This window comes from Bubalus bubalis, chromosome 8 (genome assembly GCF_019923935.1).
Source record: "Bubalus bubalis isolate 160015118507 breed Murrah chromosome 8, NDDB_SH_1, whole genome shotgun sequence".
Taxonomy (NCBI): Eukaryota; Metazoa; Chordata; class Mammalia; order Artiodactyla; family Bovidae; genus Bubalus; species Bubalus bubalis.
Window position 1 is genome coordinate 60,214,939 of NC_059164.1, and position 15,125 is coordinate 60,230,063.

Below are 15,125 nucleotides of genomic sequence, written 5' to 3' on the forward strand. Positions count from 1 at the left end.
GTGTTCCCCATCCTGAACCCTCCTCCCTCCTTCCTCCCCATTCCATCCCTCTGGGTCGTCCCAGTGCACCAGCCCCAAGCATCCAGTATCGTGCATCGAACCTGGACTGGCAACTCATTTCATACATGATATTTTACATGTTTCAATGCCATTCTCCCAAATCTTCCCACCCTCTCCCTCTCCCACAGAGTCCATAAGACTGTTCTATACATCAGTGTCTCTTTTGCTGTCTCGTACACAGGGTTATTGTTACCATCTTTCTAAATTCCATATATATGCGTTAGTATACTGTATTGGTGTTTTTCTTTCTGGCTTACTTCACTCTGTATAATAGGCTCCAGTTTCATCCACCTCATTAGAACTGATTCAAATGTATTCTTTTTAATGGCTGAGTAATACTCCATTGTGTATATGTACCACTGCTTTCTTATCCATTCATCTGCTGATGGACATCTAGGTTGCTTCCATGTCCTGGCTATTATAAACAGTGCTGCGATGAACATTGGGGTACTCGTGTCTCTTTCCCTTCTGGTTTTCTCAGTGTGTATGCCCAGCAGTGGGATTGCTGGATCATAAGGCATGTCTATTTCCAGTTTTTTAAGGAATCTCCACACTGTTCTCCATAGTGGCTGTACTAGTTTGCATTCCCACCAACAGTGTAAGAGGGTTCCCTTTTCTCCACACCCTCTCCAGCATTTATTACTAGTAGACTTTTGGATCGCAGCCATTCTGACTGGTGTGAAATGGTACCTCATAGTGGTTTTGATTTGCATTTCTCTGATAATGAGTGATGTTGAGCATCTTTTCATGTGTTTGTTAGCCATCTGTATGTCTTCTTTGGAGAAATGTCTATTTCGTTCTTTGGCCCATTTTTTGATTGGGTCATTTATTTTTCTGGAGTTGAGCTGTAGGAGTTGCTTGTATATTCTCGAGATTAGTTGTTTGTCAGTTGCTTCATTTGCTATTATCTTCTCCCATTCTGAAGGCTGTCTTTTCACCTTGCTAATAGTTTCCTTTGATGTGCAGAAGCTTTTAAGGTTAATTAGGTCCCATTTGTTTATTTTTGCTTTTATTTCCAATATTCTGGGAGGTGGGTCATAGAGGATCCTGCTGTGATGTATGTCAGAGAGTGTTTTGCCTATGTTCTCCTCTAGGAGTTTTATAGTTTCTGGTCTTACGTTGAGATCTTTAATCCATTTTGAGTTTATTTTTGTGTATGGTGTTAGAAAGTGTTCTAGTTTCATTCTTTTACAAGTGGTTGACCAGAGTTCCCAGCACCACTTGTTAAAGAGATTGTCTTTAATCCATTATATATTCTTGCCTCCTTTGTCGAAGATAAGGTGTCCATATGTGCGTGGATTTATCTCTGGGCTTTCTATTTTGTTCCATTGATCTATATTTCTGTCTTTGTGCCAGTACCATACTGTCTTGATAACTGTGGCTTTGTAGTAGAGCCTGAAGTCAGGTAGGTTGATTCCTCCAGTTCCATTCTTCTTTCTCAAGATCGCTTTGGCTATTCGAGGTTTTTTGTTTTTCCATACAAATTGTGAAATTATTTGTTCTAGCTCTGTGAAGAATGCTGTTGGTAGCCTGATAGGGATTGCATTGAATCTATAGATTGCTTTGGGTAGTATCAAATCATACATAATTATTAACTCAAAATAGATCTTAGACCTCAAGGTGAAAACTAAAACTAAAAACTTTCAGAAAAAGTACAGAAGAAAAATCTTTGTGATTTTGGACTGCATGAAGACTCTTAGATATGAAATCAAAAGAACTATACAAAAAGAAAATACAAGTTGTACTATATTAAACACTTTGTTCTCCAGAAAACATCATTAGAAAGTGAAAAGAATATTAAGAAACTATATTCACAAATCATATAGACATCACTATAGCAATTATTATTTTAGTTAACACAAATGATAATTTTCACTTTCAGAATCCAAAATTTTAATGTATGCACTGTGATAGTCAGCAGTGTATAAATTTCAAATTTCAATAGATCTGGGTAGGAATCACTAGCTAGCCCATGAGCAGTTGAATCACTACTTGTCTGAAAGGCCTCAGGTATATTGCTTAACCTCTCTGAGTCTCATATTTCTCATCTGTAAAATGGGAAGTACCAATCTCATGAGGTTGCTGTGAGAATTAAATGAGATATAGTTTGTGAAAACACCTAGTAGAGAGCTGAAAGAACAAAGGTATTTTCATAATTTCCTTAAGCTTATTGAAGTAGAAGGCAACTATTAAAAAGCTTATTCAATGAGATATTGTTTGATAAAATACAATTTATTGTTTTTTTTATAGCTATAAAAGAATATATGACTTCCATAGAGATTTTAGAAAATACAGATATTTTAAAAGAATGTAATGAACTGTAGTCCCCAAACTCAGATGATCACTATTGATATTCAGGTATATTTCCTTGCAAAACCATCTAGGTTTATATTTATAATGAGTTTAGATGTTGTTTTATTGTTTTATTTAATTTCTAAATTTGGATTGTTAAGTAGACAAGTAAAAGTAAACACCTTTTTCTTTCAACAAAATGTGAGAAATTTGGCAGTAGTAAGCTGTTGCTGGCAGGTGAGAACTTCTCAAGTTAGCAATTAAGTTTGTGGATAAAAATGATTGGGCATAGTCTAAGATTATTTTTCTATCTATCCATTTACTCATTATTTGTCTACCCTTCTTTCTATTCATCCATCTGTCCATCTATCCACCCACCCATTAATCCATCTTTTTCTATCCATCCATCCTCTATCTTAAAATTCAAATATAAAAGTAAATGGAAAAATAAAGTTATACTCTTCTGAAAGAAAATCTGATTGGTTAATTTCTTTGATAATAAGATCTGACTTCGCCATTTAGGTTTATCAGATCAGATCAGATCAGTCGCTCAGTTGTGTCCGACTCTTTGCAACCCCATGAATCACAGCATGCCAGGCCTCCCTGTCCATCACCAACTTCCGGAGTTCACTGAGACTCATGTCCATCGAGTCAGTGATGCCATCCCGCCATCTCATCCTCTGTCGTCCCCTTCTCCTCCTGCCCCCAATCCCTCCCAACATCAGAGTCTTTTCCAATGAGTCAACTCTTCCCATGAGGTGGCCAAAGTACTGGAGTTTCAGCTTTAGCATCATTCCTTCCAAAGAAATCCCAGGGTTGATCTCCTTCAGAATGGACTGGTTGGATCTCCTTGCAGTCCAAGGGACTCTCAAGAGTCTTCTCCAACACCACAGTTCAAAAGCATAAATTCTTCGGTGCTCAGCCTTCTTCACAGTCCAACTCTCACATCCATACATGACCACTGGAAAAACCATAGCCTTGACTAGACGAACCTTTGTTGGCAAAGTAATGTCTCTGCTTTTGAATATGCTATCTAGGTTGGTCATAACTTTCCTTCCAAGGAGCAAGCGTCTTTTAATTTCATGGCTGCAGTCACCATCTGTAGTGATTTTGGAGCCCAGAAATATAAAGTCTGACACTGTTTCCACTGTTTCCCCATCTATTTCCCATACAGAGGACATTTTTCATAGCTTGAATGAACTATATCTGCAGCTCCAACATTTGACAAAAATGTCTATGAGGTACACAATAAGATAAAGAATTTTACCTCAAATGTTGTATAGGTAAAAGTGTATTGAAAAAAACAATATTTCAACTTGCCAATTGTTTCTGAGCATATTAGTTTTTAACAAGATCTCTCTAAGTGAAATTGTAGTAGGTAGAATTAAAAGGTAAGTCCTTTTAAAATATTTCTCAGAAATTGAGAAAGTGAAAGGCTCCATTGATTGGGCAGCAAATGTTTTTGCAACTCAGTTTTATCAAGTTTTTTGCTTTCAACACAATTGAAGGGACACAATAATTTTCAGTGATTGATCACTTTCAGATTTTTGACATTTAACTCAGAGGAGTTAAAGAATTGAGTGATACCACCATATCAGAAGTCCTTGCAGTCTCTTTTACTTATTTAAGTAAGCATGTTTTCTCAGCTGTTACCTCTTTAAAAATGAAAAATAAGAACATTGGGGTTAGCAGATGTAAGCTTTTATATATAGAACGGATAAACAACAAGGTCTTACTGTATAGCATAGAGAACTATATTCAATATTCTATGATAAACCATAATGGAGAAGTGTATATTTAAAAAAGAATGTATACACATACATATATATATATCTGAATCACTTTGCTGTACAGCAGTGGTTAACACAAATTGTAATCAACTATACTTCAATTAAAAAAAAAGACATGATACTTTACATGAACCTTGTGTCTTTACAAGAGTAAGTAATATTTTTCAAAAGATACAGGTATTAATTGAAATAGTCCAACCATCTCATTAAAAGATGGAATTCCAAGAAAATTTTACCTTTATTATTTAGAAATTGTTTATCAAATTGACAATACGTATTGCTTAGATAAGTTAATTTTACTAATAAAGAAAACTCTATCCAGAAGAATTTTTAAAATACTTTCAGTGTTTTATTCACAAGAAAGTAAAGGTTTTATTTAAATTTTATACATATTTTTAGTGTGAAAAAATACCTTCAACCATAAAAATACATTATATTGGGATAAAACTCTAGTGGAAGTAAAATTCAGTGAAATAGACTTTTCACTGAAATATGAGTTCAAGGAAAGGGATTATCAATGCAAATTTTACACTGTGAAAGAAGAATTTGATTATATATTTTTAAAGTAGATGAGAGTAAGTAAAAGTCATTATAATATTTAGATTCTTTTGGATACATATGGAAGATTAATGTAATTTTTCTATTGTAATATTTACAATCTTCCTGGGATTGTACCCCTTGCAACTAATGGAACTTATATCCCTTAATAATACTTTAACATCCATTAAAATGTAGAAGGGTACATAGCTTTTCAAATTTCTTTTAGGGGTTCAGAGCAAAATGTTTGAAAACCATTAATCTATATTCTAGTGGAAAAGGAAATGGCAACCCACTCCAGTATTCTTGCCTGGAGAATCCCAGGGACAGAGGAGCCTGGTGGGCTGCCGTCTATGGGGTTGCACAGAGTCAGACACGACTGAAGCCGCTTAGCAGCAGCAGCAGCATGTTCTAGAGCATGAAGCTGGTGGTCTGTAATCTGAGCTTCAAGCCTCTTCATGATCTATCTCCTTCCTAACTTTCTTACTCTTCCTTTCCCATGGAGCCTGCGCTCTAGTCTTGGCCAGCTCTTCTCATTCTCACATTCAAATATTTAGAAATACGGCTACTCTCTTCCTGAAGTCCTTTCCTGCCTTTTTTCTGTCAAATAAGGTCCTCCCATCTTATAACACTGAACTCCTCCAGGAAAATGTCACTACTTACCAAAGGCAGTGTTAGTTTCTTCTTCTGATGTGTTCCCAAAGCACTAATAGGTCCCGCCACCAAACACTTGCAGGTTGCAATAACTAGATTATTTTTCTAATCTTCAGCATTTCCTAGTGTTCTGTGCTTTCTCTCATTCTTTGTATACTCAAGCCTCTGAGCACATAGTGGGCGCTAGTAAGTATGTGTTGAATAAGAACAGGATGGATTGACTCCCAGTGTCCTCATTGTCTTTTCCTTATCATTGTTTTTTATATATTTCTAAATTAGCCAAGCACACTATTCTGTATTTCTCAGCACAGTCTGCTAATTGCCTCTTGCTGCTTTGCTTGGACTCTGCCCCCACTTGGATGCCCTTAGCCTTGTTCTCACCAGTAATTGTCCAATATAGTGCCTCTTTCACTGCCAGTGTTTTTGGGAGAGATGGCAGTTTGAAACTCACTGAGCATTTTCTCATAAAAATAATATTCCAGGTGATGATTGGTTTAGGATACAGAGCCTAATCTGCCCAAATACATTGAAAATACAAAATATCTATAATAAAAGTAAATTCAACCATAGAAAAGGAAAAAGATTAGTGATGTTACATGTTTTTCTTTTTTTTTTAATTTTATTTTATTTTTAAACTTTACATAATTGTATTAGTTTTGCCAAACATCCAAATGAATCCGCCACAGGTATACATGTGTTCCCCATCCTGAACCCTCCTCCCCCCTCCCTCCCCATACCATCCCTCTGGGTCGTCCCAGTGCACCAGCCCCAAGCATCCAGTATCGTGCATCGAACCTGGACTGGCAACTCGTTTCATACATGATATTTTACATGTTTCAATGCCATTCTCCCAAATCTTCCCACCCTCTTCCTCTCCCACAGAGTCCATAAGACTGTTCTATACATCAGTGTCTCTTTTGCTGTCTCATACACAAGGTTATTGTTACCATCTTTCTAAATTCCATATATATGCATTAGTATACTGTATTGGTGTTTTTCTTTCTGGCTTACTTCACTCTGTATAATAGGCTCCAGTTTCATCCACCTCATTAGAACTGATTCAAATGTATTCTTTTTAATGGCTGAGTAATACTCCATTGTGTATATGTACCACAGCTTTCTTATCCATTCATCTGCTGATGGACATCTAGGTTGCTTCCATGTCCTGGCTATTATAAACAGTGCTGCGATGAACATTGGGGTACACGTGTCTCTTTCCCTTCTGGTTTCCTCAGTGTGTATGCCCAGCAGTGGGATTGCTGGATCATAAGGCAGTTCTATTTCCAGTTTTTTAAGGAATCTCCACACTGTTCTCCATAGTGGCTGTACTAGTTTGCATTCCCACCAACATGTTTTTCAAAAATAGGTTTCTGAGCTTCTATTTTTAAAAAAGAGTCATGGAAGATACGTTCTTTACCCTATGATGGTCCCAGCAGGTGGGGTAGAAACTAACATGAAACATCTACTCTGCGCCAGGCACCATGTACATTCTATGTGTTGTATCACTTAATCTTCACAAGACTTTTGCCAGGTTTTCAGATAGCGTTTGCCGAATTACAAACCTCTGTGTACTTACACAGCAATCATTTATTAGCTTGCAAGCCTGTGGGTTGGCATTTTTTGCCTGGGCATTTTTCAGTGGCCCTTGAGCTAGTCGTAGGTAGGCTCGCCACTGCTGCTGCACTCAGTTAGTAGATGGTGGAATGATGAGCTGGATATTTAGAATGGCCTCATAGCAACTAACACACACACACATTCACAAACCTGGTAGTTGGCAGACTATTACTGGACTTTCCCTTCATGTGGCCTCTCCAGCAGACTAGCTCAAGCTCATGGCTGTGAAATTCTAAATGGGAAAAATGGAAGATGCAAGGCCTCTTGGGGTCTAGAGTTGGATCTGAAAAGCTGTCACTTCTACATTCTACTGATCAAAGCAAGGTCACAAGGCCAGATTCAAAGGGCTGGAAAATAGACATCACCTCTTCATGGGAAGAAGTATAAAATGTCTGTGACCATTTTTAATGTATACCACACAAGGGCACTTTATTATTCTGTTCTGTGGGTACCAAAAATCTGGGTTCAGAGAGGTTAACAATCCCACCAAATATAACAACTCATAAGTGATAGAAGCAAGATTTGAATCCAGGTCTGTCTGAGCCCCAGATTCTTCACTCTCTACTGTACCCTGGTTTCTCCCTTCTCTTTCCTCCCCTCCTCTCTCTTTTCTTCTCCTACCCTCTTTCCCTATCCATGTCCAGACTGAGAGAAGAAAGCAGACAAAAAGGTAAAAATGTAGTATTCACAGCTGGGCTATGTACTACCATATCTGGCTTGGTAAATAATATCCTAGGGAAACTAGGCTGGCTGTAGGATCATTTTAGGTGATTGTTTTCCTACCTTTCTTTCTTATTTCCTTTTCACCAAAGTGAGAAAGTCTGGGTATAAAGGTTGTTGGTTAGAATTACAACATATAAAACTATAATCTCTGCTCCCGCCTGATTAGGAAAATCTGAGAACAGAATTTAGTCATTTGCAGAGGGGCACCAGGTTGGGGGAGATGGGTCATATGGGAAATGAACTTGAAAATGTCATGCTGGTCCAACAGGGATGCAAGGACAAAAATCCAGGTGGGCTGTGACCCTAACGCCTGTGTTCTACACTTCTCTGGTACCCAAACCAGAAATGAAAGAGTCATCCTTGATTCTGCCTTCCTCACATTTCTCATCAGTTCATTAATAAATCCCCTTGGGTCAACTTCCACAGTAGATCCCAGATTTGTCTATTTTCCTCCACTCCTACTGTCTCTCGTTACGCTATCCAATAAACTATCATCTCTCCCCAGGCCCAAAACAGCCTCCTTCTTCATCCCTCTGCCCCAATATTTACCATCTAAGATCCCTCCTCCTCAGGACAGCCAGCATGATATTTTCAAGACACAGATCAAATGGAAACAGTCTTCTCCTCAAAAACCTATTCACAGCTTCCCATTCCTCTCAAGTTGAATCCTTACCTCTTTGGCCATCTACAAAACTCTGAGAAGGCAGAAACCATATCAGCTTGTTCTCAGCATGTACTCACAGCTCAGCATGGTGCCTGGCATCCAGAAGGGACCCAGACTACATACTGGGTTCCAGTCTCAGTTCCTTTGCTCACTAGCTATATACTTGGCAAGGACCTAACTTCTCTGAACCTCTGACTTCTGGTCTGTACAAGAGCAATAATTCCTACAGTGATGAGTAAAGTTGTTGTGAAGTTTAAATGAGATGAAAATGTATGCAAAGCTCTTTGAAAATGGCAAAGAATACTCTAGTCATGTAATGAATTATTTATGCCCCAACCCAGGGCCAGAAAGGAAGTGTAGTCACGCCGACTCTGGTTCTGATAACTGCCAGGTGCTTTCAAGGCTTCTCGATGAAGTGCAGGCTTCAGACAAACGGGAAATCTAATAGACCTCTCTCTGCAGTTGGCCGCATCTCCAGCCAGCACAGATATGATTATAATTAGAGTTTTAAGAGTTTTGTTTCATTTCAAAAAGATTCCATGGTACAGTCTGCAGTCTACCTGAGATGTGTGTCTAGAAGCAGATTCCTGTAGCAGGTGTTTTTATTCTAGCCTATTTGCTTCTTTTCTTACAATGTCAGGGGTGTCTGTTTCTATTATACTCATTATTTTCAGATGCCAGGTGAGAAGAGATTTTCCTATGGAAGATTTCAGATGGTGACCACTGAGCAAAATACACAGTCTCATCCACTCTCATCACTTCTTGAATGAACAGTAGCTTTGGACAAACTTGCTTCAGCAAACCCAGTCCTTTTTATTAGCAGCCAGAGAATAGTCTATAATGGGAAGAATTACTCTGCTCATGCATTTCTCCAAGGGAAAACATTTTTTCAGCCTGTCAAGACAGTGAAACCTCTTATTAGAAACTATAGCAAAGTCAATTTCTCTATTCTTGTTACTAAAGGATTCAGGACACACCTCACTGCAGACCCTAAATTAACAACCCCAGGGGAGTTGAGCTTGGTGGAAATGGGCGGGGATGTCCAAGTGAGTGGGACTCAAATCAAAGCTGAGCCCAGCACGGGCGTTTACATATTTCAAGCCCCATTACCTGCTTTTCTGCAGAGTTCTTTTGATCATAACAACTCTTCACTAGGCAGAGTGGCGATAGTGGCAAGATATACCCAATCTTTAGAGACAGTTAAATTTTGGGGGGAAGGGGTTCCTTTTTATTTAGGACTTGCCAAGTGGCACTATCTAATGACTTCCTATTTAAGTAAGTAGTGCTAAGGAGCCATGAAAATCATCAGTCTTTGTTGGGACTGCTCTGAGTAAAAGAAAACCTCACCTTTGTAAGGACAAAGAAGCAGGTTGGTCTCAAGCAGCACAATTCTCCTTGCATTTGTCCTTCCATGCCAAGGATGAAAACAAACAGGTATGTACCTGTGTGTTTCAAGTCCACTCTGGGGGACAAATGCTGCAGCTCCTTGATGAGACTCTATGAAGTCACTGCTATGCAAGAGCTCAACCCAACCTCTACCGCGTTCGTCTTTGATCCTGAGCTGTGTGTCATGACTATTTGCTAGAGAATCTGCTGGTTAACTTAAGAGAGGGTGCTGGTTGTTGCACAGCAGGATGAGAAGTGGAGCCATGTCCTGCAATGAGATGGAACAAAGAGTAAGCAATGTCATCCGTGAGATGACTGAGCTAGAACCCAAAGTCGGTTGCATTCATTAACCCTTTTCTATGGAGGTCTCTACCAAGTGACAACTGAATTGTGCCTCGGGTGGCTCTCTAGTCAGTTTGCTTCGAGTCAGCCAACATCTCTTATCTCCTTCCTCCAAGCCAGATGCTCAAAGTTAGAAATAGGAAGACCCCAATCCTTCCCAAAAGGAACTTACACTCTAACTGTAAACTCTTTTCTTTTTTTTATTTTAATTAGAGGCTAATTACTTCACAATATTGTGGTGGTTTTTGCCGTACATTGACGTGAATCAGCCATGAGGGTACATGTATCCCCTTGTCCCAAACCTCCCCCCGACCTCCGTCCCCATCCCACCCCTCTGGGTTGTCCCAGTGCACCGGCTTTGAGTGTCCTGTCTCATGCATCGAACTTGGACTGGTCATCTGTTTCACATATAGTAATATGCATGTTTCAATGCTATTCTTTCAAATCATCCCACCTTCACCTTCTCCTATGGAGTCCAAAAGTCTTTTCTTTATATCTGTGTCTCTTTTGCTATCTTGCATATAGAGGTGTCATTACCATCTTTCTAAATTCCATAATTTAATAATATACTGTATTGGTTTTTTTTTTCTGACTTACTTCACTCTGTATAATAGGCTCCAGTTTCATCCACCTCATTAGAACTGACTCAAATGTGTTCTTTTTAATACCTGAGTAATACTCCATTGTGTATATGTACCACAACTTTCTTATCCATTCGTCTGCTGATGGACAGCTAGGTTGCTTCCATGTCCTAGCTGTTGCAGACAGTGCTGTGATGAACATTGGGGTACAGGTGTCTCTTTCAATTCTGGTTTCCTTGGTGTGTACACCCAGCAGTGGGATTGCTGGGTCATATGACAGTTCTATTTCCAGTTTTTTAAGGAATCTCCACATTGTTCTCCATAGCGCTATACTAGTTTGCATTCCCACCAACAGTGTAAGAGGGTTCCCTTTTTTCCACACCCTCTCCAGCATTTATTGTTTGTAGACTTTTTGATAGCAGCCATTCTGACTGGTGTGAGATGGTACCTCATTGTGGTTTTGATTTGCATTTCTCTGATAAGGAGTAATGTTGAGCATCTTTTCATTTGTTTGTTAGCCATCTGTATGTCTTCTTTGTAAACTCTTAATAAGAAGTTCCAGAAGGTTAGGTAACTTGTTCAAAGTTGCACCATTTTAAGTGACTAATCCAGTATTTGAACTTTGTTTTTTAAAAAGTTTATTTTTTATTTCAAAGCTTCTCCCTTTTTAACTATACCACACTGCATCCTCTTATAACATTGCAATATAATTACTTGTAATTATTTTAAATTGCAGTTATTAAAATGTATTTAGCTCCACCTAACTTAACAAGTGATTAGCAGAGACATAAATCAAGATTGAAAAGTGCATTATAAATGTTAAAAAATTCAAGTATATTATATATATTTTGTGTTTAAAAGTGAAATTTGTTTATCTCTTGATGATTTAAGTGACGTTTATCCTTTTAACACTGCTGTATATTTTTAAAATATTCTGAATGAGATTGCATTGCATCCATCTTTTGAAAAAGTGTTAGTTGCTCAGTTGTGTCTGACTCTTTGTGATCCCATGGGCTATCGCCCACCAGGCTCCTCTGTCCATGGCATTCTCCAAGCAAGAATACAGGAGTGGGTAGCCATTCCCAGGGGATCATCCCAGCCCAGAGATTGAACCCCAGTCTCCCACATTGCAGGCAGATTCTTTACCATCTGAGTCATCAGAGAAGCCCCCTTTCTTGAAAAGTTATTGGTAAAATAAAACAAAATATATATGAAAATGTTTTTAAGACTGCAAAGTGCTAATAAATATCAGCTACTGAATTCACTGCAATGTAATAAAGCCCTCAATGCATGGATTAGGTTAAAGTACACCTAATCCACCTTGGTAACTGAAGTTGAATGCCGCAGAGGAAGATGCTCCCAGAGCAGTAAGACTGTGGTTATCAAGGGTGAACTATCTCAGATTTGGTGAGCCCAGCTTTGCTGAAGAGTACAGGACAACCGAGACCAAAGCCTGATCAGGTGTTGCAATGTCTAGAAAGGTGGGAGTCTCTCCTTTGTTGGCAATCTCTCATTCTATGGGAGGTTTAATCTCTTTCTGTCTAGAGAAGCCCCGTTGTACTATTCACATCTGTTATCAGCCACTTTCCCTCAAGGATTCCTAGTGGAAATTTGGTTTTAATGACACTGCATGTGAACTTGGGTCCCCAGCTTCTTGAGCAGATGGATAATAGTGAGCTGATTTCTGGGCCAGCCACCCTGGAACTTTTTTATTTTAGATGTAGTCCTTCTTTTGCCTCCTTGGAAACCAGCCTCTGCTAATAAATTCCACTCCTCTTATCTCAATGAAGCTGAACAGTTTCTTCTCAGAGTAACTGATCTTTGAACAACTAACCCCTTGTGTATAGAAGAGAGTCCCCTCCCTTTGGACAAAGAAGGTTTGGTCTTCCCTGGCAGTTTAGGCTGGTGACAGAACGTTCTAGGGGTGTTAGCCTAGCAATTCTGTTCCTTAACCATTATCATACATCAAGGTAGCTTGAGAAATATATTCTTAATTTAATCCAAGGTTCCTTCTGGACACTTATTGTATTGGTACATGCTTTCAAGCAGAGTACTTTATAGCTGAGAGGTAAAATAATATTTTACAATAGTGTTTTGATTTCAAAGCCATCTTCATTTGTACTATCATCTCATTTAATCATCGCAGCAGCCCTACAGGAAACTTAACTACTTTGCAGTGAGGAAGCCAAGCTTAGAAAGGATACATGATAAGCCCAAGATTCAAGGGCAGGACTCAGTCCCAGGTCTTCTGACTCCAAATGTTGGGCAATTTCCACTGCTTTTCTGCAATTAAAAATCTGAGCCCGGGTCATAAGTTGAGCATGTGTAAGGTGGGGATGATCCTACTCACAGTGAAGCTGTCTACAGCAGAAGGGAGGGAGAGCCGACAGCAGAGGCCAGCATCCACGAGCTTGTCCTCAGCGCTGGCTGGCTGTCTTCTACACACTAACTCCTGTAAATGGCACCTCTTTCCCCCATATGATCAAAATGAAATGGACATAAAGCAAGATTCAATTACTTCCCTGAAGTCACATAGCTTAAAAGTGACAAAAGTCAGCTGATAACCTGTCTTTCTGACCCCCAAAGTCATAATTTTCTTATCATATTTCACTAAAAACTCAGCATACTCATTCATGTGGTCGATTATAAAAATCATGGCAAAGAAGAGTTCTCTGTTTTGGGAAGGTTTGTGTTCTTAAGGACACACACATATCCCCCTTTCTTCTTCCATTCCTCCAGAGAAGCTTTCCATGTGACATAGCTGACTTCTCTTCTGCTCCCTGCAGGGTGTGTGCTGGTGGTGTCTATGATTGAACAGCTCGCTCAAGTTCACAACTCGACGATCCAGATCTCAATGGAGAGACTGTGCAGCTACTTGCCTGGTAATGTAAAAAGGGTCACTTGGCTATGGGTCTGATTCTTTTCTCACTTGTGAGCCATCATGAGTGAATTTATACCCTACATGAGTTTACAGAGGAGAATCTGACTGTGTTCTTTCTGTGAGTTGATATTCTTGTGGGGATCATAGGAATTAAAAGAAACACACAAAAGAACACTCTAGGCATTTGCCCCCCAGACATTCATTTTCTATCATAGCAGAATGAGATTGCTGTGGACATTTAGGGAGTAAAATGTCAAATGGCCAATTTTTTTATGAATCATTTGTAATGATTTGCCCACCTAGTGATCATGACCTTAAGTACCAGGAAGGCAAAAAATTCAATAATAATTTTCAATGATTTATGTTAATTTAACCACATACACATTCTCAAATGCACATACATCCCTTCTAACACAGAGCTTTTATTTAGTCTGAAAAGACAATGGATCTTAAAATTCCAAACTGGAAAATAATCTGGGAACACTCCGTTGATATGAATTGGATCTCATTAAAATCCCTTACACATCCTGCCAAAGAAGGAAATGATCTGTGGTTTAAACAAATGGTATGCTGTTGTTGTTTAGTTGCTAAATTGTGTTTGGCTCTTTTGCGACCCCATGGACTGTAGCCCACCAGGCTCCTCTGTCCATGGGATTTCCCAGGCAAGAATACTGGAGTGGGTTGCCATTTCCTTCTCCAGGGGATCTTCCTGACCAGGGATTGAACCCGCATCTCCTGCATTAGCAAGTGGATTCTCTACCATTGAGCCACCTGGGAAGCCCTTAAGCAAATTGTATAGTTGTTTTAAATTTCATCAGAATGAAAATATTGATTCTATTTCCCTTATATTAGAATATTCTTAGGTGTACAATCACAATGAGTAAACTTCATTGAGAGTCAAATTTTCATTCACTTAATGTTAAGGAACTAATTCTCCAAAGATACCTACATTATTATTTTTAAGTAAGATAGTTGGACTCAAGACAGTTTTATCTTTGACTTAACAAATGCTGTGTCAATGGCATCAATGCACTTTTAGAAAATTTATTGCTTACAGTCACAATGTACACTCATAAGCTCATTTTTGTATTTAAAAATAAAAACTAAGAGAAGATTATACACAAATACATTTGCTTTCAATGTCCCAGTCTGACTACTGCTAACATTTTGACATAATTGCATCATCTTTCTTTCATGGAATTAGAATGTGACAAATAAACTAGAAGGCGCTTTGGCCTCCCCTGATCCCATTTTCATTGTCCTTCTGCCTCTCTAGAGAGAACCATTCATGTGAACTTGATGGATATTAGCTTTGTCAAATTTTATACTTTTACATTCACTTCATTGTCAATGAATCTATAGATGATGTGTAGTATTATCTATGGGTAATTTTTAAATCTTTTCCTGGTAAAAGGAAACAAATGCAGAAAACCACACAAAATAAATGTATAGTTTTATCAGCTATTGAAAGGTGAACATCTTTGTAAACAGAGTCCAGAAGAACAGGGCTATGTTCAAAAAGGAACAGATTGTTGGCTACTCCAAAAGTCCCATCCACATGCTCCATCTCATCAAAAACTCCTCCTTCTCCCTAAAAAAAG

The 15,125-nt window shown here is 38.8% G+C and overlaps 1 protein-coding gene across 2 annotated transcripts in view; it reads left to right on the forward strand.

Moving 5' to 3' along the window:
- AOAH (acyloxyacyl hydrolase) overlaps positions 1 to 15,125 on the forward strand; it is a 190,345-nt gene that overhangs the window by 11,884 nt on the left and 163,336 nt on the right. For both annotated transcript variants that reach the window (XM_006053721.4, XR_006552793.2), the window contains exon 3: positions 13,430 to 13,525. In XM_006053721.4, the coding sequence (XP_006053783.2) occupies positions 13,430 to 13,525 (96 nt within the window). The remainder of the gene's footprint in view (positions 1 to 13,429; positions 13,526 to 15,125) is intronic.